This window comes from Chelonoidis abingdonii, chromosome 8 (genome assembly GCF_003597395.2).
Source record: "Chelonoidis abingdonii isolate Lonesome George chromosome 8, CheloAbing_2.0, whole genome shotgun sequence".
Taxonomy (NCBI): Eukaryota; Metazoa; Chordata; order Testudines; family Testudinidae; genus Chelonoidis; species Chelonoidis abingdonii.
Window position 1 is genome coordinate 17,095,025 of NC_133776.1, and position 7,292 is coordinate 17,102,316.

A 7,292-nucleotide genomic window follows, 5' to 3' on the forward strand; every position below is an offset into this window, starting at 1 on the left:
AGTCGCCGCTGCCAGTGCCCCAGCAGGGGCGGTGGTAGGTGGAGCGGCAGCGGCGGTTGAGGTGGAGGCTAGGGGGCGGGGGGGGGGGGCAGGGGGAGGAGGGGGTGCTTGCAGACAGGAGCAGCGTGCAGAGGGAAACCCCTGCCTCCCGATCCCAGGGCTACAGTGGCCGCTTCCGGGAGCAGCATGGGCTGGAGCAGGCAGGGAGCAAGCCTGCCTTAGCGGCAGCTCTGCAACACCACCAGAGATCACAATCGACTGGTTGGTGACCATTGGTCTAGGTTTACTTGGTCAGCCATGGCTTAGGGGGCTGGACTTGACTTCAAGGTCCCTTTCGAGGCCTATATTTCTATTATTTACTAACCCTTAATGGTGGTGCAGAGATTATTTTAATTTCAGTAGTATCCATGAGCCCAAATCAATGCCTCATTTTACAAGGACCTGTACAGAGAGAGTCAGAGAGCGACCCTGGCCTGAATACCTTGCATTTAAAACAAATATTCAAAAGCTCTGTGTAAACATTTAAGATAATAGGATCCTCCTTCAGTAAATGAAAGGCCTGCTCCACCCGTGGAAGAAAAAAATTAAAGCAACATTTCACATAAGTAGCCTCTCCAATAGAGTTAGTAAATCATGAGCTACAGCAAAATTGTGTTTATCACTATTGTCTTTCCTGTAGTTCAGTGCAGTAAAGACTCATAACAGACTAATTTTTGTTACAGTATCTAAAAAGACATGCTGTACACCTTGTTGCTGCCCTCCCACTTTTCAATCGAGGTCAAGTGGCTTTTCTTCATTATCCTTAAAAGATCACTTATATACATCCTTTGATTATACACAAAACACACAAAAAAGCGTTAGTTAAAAAAATTAAAAAAAATCAATGTTATCAGTTAATTTTTTTAACACTGATTTTTTTTATTCTTTTAAATCAAAGGATGTATATAAAGGATACATTTATCCCACTGTTTATTATACCACTGGTCTCCCATAGAAGCCTAAGATTAACTACTATGCACAGTGGGAAGAGAGACTAAATTCTTCAGAATCTTACATCTAGATGCTTTGGAAAAACTCCTCCACACATTTATCACGCTCCCACGTCAAACATTTATGCTTTTGATGAGGTCTAATTACATCACTCAGAAAGTCACACAATATTTGACTCCCAGAGTGAGTGTGCTATTTCAATATTCTCATCAAGTACTAAATCAGAACTCTTTAGAGCATGATTTAAAGTGACCCTTCTCATAATGGACACTTTCAGGTCTGGAGATCACCCACTCCTGCACAGTGAGATTTAATTGCTAACCATGCCTGAAAACCCAGTCATCCTCCCACTTAGATTCATTTTTACAGTGGAGTATTTACAGCACAGACAGATATTTATGAAAAGAAAGCGTAAAAGGTTTACTCCTCTTAAGATATTCCTCCACAGAAGACCATAAGAAGTTTGGTCAAGATAATGGAGAAAAACTTTCTGGGCTACTAACTTGTGTTATAATTTGCCCAATACCATTAAAAATGCAGAAAATAATTCTAAAATGAAGATACATAAATCAATTTCAAGTGTCTGCTGAGTTATGTTTTGGCTCCCTGGTTATATATTAAACAGTTATTTCCCTTTCCTACTCAATGCTGCTATATTAATGTAAAAAAGAAAAAGCAAGTTTAACACATACCACGAAGCTCATGATACAAATATTTTCTTGCTTGTTCTTGGGACAAGACTACTTATGCTCTGTGGCCCTCCAATATCCCCAGTATTTAACGATGAATTAATCTTCATACTAGAACAAGAATTCAGTTTTATTTTACTATGCATTCACTTAGGAGATCTTCACGATCTATTATATAAACTGACTACCAATTCTCCTGGGAATCTAACTTTTCATCATTGGTATAAGCTATACAGTTGAGAGGGCCCAAAGTATCTTTACCCTGTCATCTGACTGTGCTTTAAGCCTAGTTTAAATTAGAGCTTATGCTGTTGAAAAATAAGCAAAGAATTTTCTGACACTCCATCTACGCCAATCATTAACGGTCAGCACTGCTCAGCACTTCCTGCCATCTCATCTTAAGCTGGATGGATAATGGTTCCTTCTTACGACTTGCCTTTATCATTGCATACAATAATATAATTACTGTATTACCTCTTTCTAGCTGTTCTAAACCATGTCACTAATAATTTATTCATCTAATTCTACAGTATTGAGATCATATAGTTTTATTATTGTACACCACTGATAACTGCTATCATAGATTAGGTCAAGTACTAAAGTATGGGCCCATCACAAGAAACTTCCAAACACAAAGTGGTAAAAATGTACATGGGAGCTCACATGCTTATACCAGTGGGCGCTGGCTCTTCTAATTTGTTGTTCCTGAATTCCTTATGAATGTCACTGTACAAGTACTATGTAAAAATTTTTTACTAGTAAATACATAAGAAAATGGCTAAGGTGCCTAACACAGCCACATAGTCCTATGAGCAACCGTTGTATCTCTTGCCACCTCCCACTCTCAGGAATTTATTTTATGTTCTAACTGCAATGATCACTCTAGCAAGTAAGTGTTTGAGTAAAAGATCTGTTTTATCTTGAGTTACTGTCACTGCTGAAGAAAGCTTTGCTGCCACACAGGGGTTCAGAGTTTCAGGTCCTTAGCTCCGAAGCCTGCAGAGGCCTGGAGGAGGAGGAGGTAACATCTTGCATGCTAACAACAGTTTCTTAATGGCGCAAGGTGAAAAGTCTGCCAGGTTAGCCAAAAGCATTTTGGCTGTGGGGAAGGGGAAATCAAAATAAAAGATCCCATGATGAAAGAACCCTGTCAGAATTTAAGACCATATTACAAATCATGACTAAGGCATTCTGGTCAGATAGCTTGTTTATAACCAACTTCCTGTGAGAGTCATTTTAGTTCCAGGTTTAGTAATGAACTACTGACTGCATTAACACCACTTAGGTAAGAAGTCAATAAACACAACTTTAAAAAAAGAAGAACTTCATTGTTAGTGATGCCAATTCAAATAATCACACCAACTGGCATAATACATAAAGACCTTGGTCAAGAGAAGCCCTAAACAGACTTATTTACATATTAGGTCAGGAATGAAATTCAGTGATAACTAACAAATGCAGAAAAGGTTTATGGTTCTCCGTCTACACATGATTTTTTAAACTTTCCTTTAAAATTATGAAACTGCAGATATGCCTTAAATATTCACTATTCTTGAATGGAAATCACTACAAATTTAACAAAACTGCTGCTATACCTTCATCCAGCTGTCTGTCAAGAAATGTGATGGTCTCTCCATGTGTACCTTTATCTGAAATGAACTTTCACCTATGTTTTGTCTATCTGGATTGTAATTTCTGTGGGCACACGTCTGTTCACTGTTTAGCACAATAGGGTCACAATCTCTGTTGGGACCTATACTGCTACCTTAGTACATAAAGTAAATTATTCAAATCTTTCTAAAAATACTGTAAGTAAATCAAGCAGAATGTGCTCATTATGAACAGTTGTCAGCTGTTGTAAAATGGATTAGAATATTTGGGAGGGAATAGGCAAAAGGGAAAGGTTATCACAAGTAAATTCATATTTGTGAGTAATGCAACTGCAATGAGCACAGCTGAGAATCTGGAGCCAGCATGGGTTCATCTCTTCACTTCTCCCCTGACTGCCTCTTCCCACAAGCAGCTTCATGAAACCTGACACCACCACCCCCAAGATGTTCCCTGGAGCACAATCCCTGTTGGTTACAACTGTGTTCAAAAGAGTGCTTAAGTACTATTTCTGAAAAATACTGCAGTTGGCAAGTTTTGGCGGTTTATGGATGATTAAAAGAAATACATAACTGCCAGTGCTGCAGCACAGTTTAACACTGTCTATAGATGTATTGCATAAGCTAAGGGACATAAGTTTAGCATCGAAAACCACCTCGAACATTGTTACAAAGAACAGTATGGGCAGAATTCACACTCCCCTCCCTCCCAGCCAAGAGCAACATTCCAAAAAATGAGGCATTCACATAATTTCACCAACTGTTAGGGGGGTGAAATGTGAATATTTTCACATCACTGACTCAAAAAGCCAGCCAGCCCAAAAGTCCACATTATCTAGTCAGCGTGAACACAGTTCTCTCCTAACTCCTGAACACAGTTTTCTCCTAACACGGGTGCCCCCCACATAGCCCCATTGCCCTTAGATCCCCTTCAGCTTCAGCAGATACTCCTTCCTGTATCCTCTGATTTTCCATTCTAATGCAACTCTGGAATCCCACCATAATCACTGCAGGCAACTGCTGACATCCCAAATCTCCCCGCACTCCAACCTTCTTCAGACACAGCTGAGACCCCCTTCTGTAGGCTCATCCCCTCCAGACACCCTCTCCCCTGAGGCCTTGTTCCATTACCTGCCCATTCAGTGCCGGTAGCCACCACCCCAATGCCCTACAAATGTCACCTACGGCTGCTGCCCCTCAGCTCCCCACCCCCCACATCCCTTCTCAGGCTGTCTCTCTCCCCGGACCATTCACTCCCCCCGCAACCGCCGGCACGCCCTCCTCCAGTCGCAATCAGCTCCTGCCCCCCAGACTCCCCGAGCTCCCCCCCAGCCACCATCACCTCCCCCAGGCAGCCCCCAGCCACCGAGCTCCGTTCCGCCAGGCACCCCGCCCAGGCCGTGTCACTCACCCTTTGTAGTAGGCTTTCACCCGGACCTGGTGGGCGCTATCCCCGCCGAGGCTACTCCCGCCCAGCGTCGGGTGGGACATGATGGTGGTGGTGCTGGTGCTGCCGCCGCTACTGTCCCGCTGAGTCGGCATCTCCCCGGCCCCGCGAGGCGCCAGAGGAGCAGTAAGGGAGAAAACGAACGACTCCGAGAGCGGCCCCCGTAGTGGCACAAACAGCGCACCGCACAGGCTTCAGTGCCGCCTCTGGCCAGCCGCTACGAGCGCCTCAGAGTCAGCCCCGCCCGTGACGGGCCGAGCCAAGGGCCCATACCGGGAGGCAGGGACAAACCACTTCTCGGAGCAAAGGGAGGGAAGCAAGATGAGGAGAAACTAGTCTGGTGAGGGGAGGAGGCGGGATCAGCCCTACACTCCACAGCAATGGGAGGGGGGGAACACACCACTACTTCCGGAGAGATCAGGAAGAGACCACTCATCCAATCCCCTATCAATTGCCTCCTTCGTCTCCTCCAGTGCGCACCTGTTGAGGGGACTGTTCTACACTCTTAGGAGGGAAAGGGGAGGGAAAACAAACACAAATCTTCTTAAACAGGCACCGAAGCGATTCATCCGAAGACCAGCTATGCACAAAAAGACAGGCGCTCTCACCACCTTCTCCCGCATCCTGTAAAGTGAAAGCGTGCAACAGCATTGATGTCTCTACTACCCGCAGTTGGTATAGTCCACAGCTTTCTGGGGTACTACAGAGGAACGGGCACAATCCGTACGGAATTCTGGGGCTTGTAGTCACTAAGCTTCAGAATCAGGGGGCGTCGCGGCTGTCCTCTACCCTTGCCATAGTTGAGTAGTATGTGTAGGTGACGTGTGTAGTGGGTGTTAGGATTTTATAGGGAAGGATCTGCCTGGGGTGGATTAGCAGTGTCTGACAGAGGTTTCTTAAGGTTTTGTAGTGCTCTTCACTTGGAGGAGTTAAGGATGGGGAGCTTGCTACCTTTGGCAGGTTGTGCCAGAACAACTGCTACTTCCTCCTTCTCATCATCACTCATGTGGTGTGTGAAGTCAAGGGGATCACTCTGTTTAAAGTTAAGCACATGCTTGAATGCTTTGCTGAATTTGAGCCTAATCCAATTCTTATTTTAATACAGTGTCATTGTAGCCTTGTTCGTCCCAGAATACTACTGAGATGAAGTGAGTGAGGTAACATTTTTTTACTGAACCAACTTCTGTTGGTGAGAGAGTCAAGCTCTGTGTAAGCTTGAAAGCTCACTCTCTCACCAACAGAAATTGGTCCAATAAAAGATGTTACTTCACCAGCCCTGTATTTCTCTGTGTATTTTAATGGTAATATATCAGTTGTTTTGGGAGCAGAAGTGACACCTAGAGCAGCATTTGCTGAAACTCACTGCAAAAATCCTTTTTTAGCACACTGATATGATTTACCATGGTTTTGAGGCTATGGTTAATTAATGGGGGTTTGAATTCAACAAATGATTGAAACCTGCATGCGGGTTTCACACTGTTCACTACAGCATTCAGGTGCAACAGGATAAAGGGTCAGCAACAATTTGCTAGGATAATGTACTCAAGTTTTCAAGGGAGACAAGTAATTGGTGAGGAATGTTTAGCATACTGTAGAATACTCAGGAAGCCTCTGTGATCTATTCTCATTCCTCCCAACTCCCCCCCCCACACACACACACTAATATGGGTGTAATTTTAAACTTGTTTCTGTAGTCAGCAAAACAGGTCATCAATAATTTACCAGAAGGAAACATAGAGCTATGGTAGCTCTTTGTCTAAATTATTTCTTTTAAGCAATCTTACCATTAGAGGTTTCTAGATCTGTTTTTCTTTCCTGACAATCAGCTATAGACCTTGTTCCTGCTGCCACTGCTTTTAGGTAGGTGGAGTGAAATATTATAGGATAATTTAACAGTTTGTGACAAGCCAGTCAGTGCACTTGTTAATCACCTCCAGAGGAAAAACAAAGGGGAATTCGCACATTCAGCTATGGACCTAACCTAATTTAGAACTTCCATTTACCATCATTCAACAAACAAATAAGGCCTGGTCTACATTTAAAAATTACGTCAACATTACTACATTGGTCAAGGGTGTGTAAAATCCATTCCTTGACTGATGTAGCTATGCTGGCCTAACTGCCAGTGTAGACACAGCTATGTCTTCTTCTGTCAACGTAGCTACTATCGTTCGTAGAGGTGGTGTTCCTACACCAATGGGAAAAACCCATTCCCTTGGTGTAGGCTGCATCTACACTACAAGGTAATGCCAGTATAACAATAGCAATTTAGCTGTGCTGGTATAGCCTCTGTAGTATAGCCATTTCCTAAGATTTGCCTTTACTAGACCTCAAATAATATAGAGTAACAATACCTGTAATTAAGGGCTAGTCTACACAGGCAATGCTAAAGCGGTGCTGCGGCAGCGCTTTAATGTGCCTTGTGTGGTCACGGTGCAGTGCTAGGAGAGAGCTCTCCCACCACTCTAAAAAAAACCACCTCAGTGAGAGGCTTAGATCCCAGCACTGGGAGCCATTATTTACACTAGCGCTTTACAGCGCTGCAACTTGCTGCGCTCA

At 43.7% G+C, this 7,292-nt stretch overlaps 1 protein-coding gene across 1 annotated transcript in view; it reads right to left on the reverse strand.

Moving 5' to 3' along the window:
• PRKCI (protein kinase C iota) overlaps nucleotides 1–5,410 on the reverse strand; it is a 60,179-nt gene extending 54,769 nt beyond the window's left edge. Inside the window, exon 1 of the mRNA XM_032783690.2 lies at nucleotides 4,698–5,410. Coding sequence (XP_032639581.1) covers nucleotides 4,698–4,828 — 131 coding nt within the window. The 5' untranslated portion in view covers nucleotides 4,829–5,410. The remainder of the gene's footprint in view (nucleotides 1–4,697) is intronic.
• Between the last annotated feature and the right edge of the window lie 1,882 nt (nucleotides 5,411–7,292).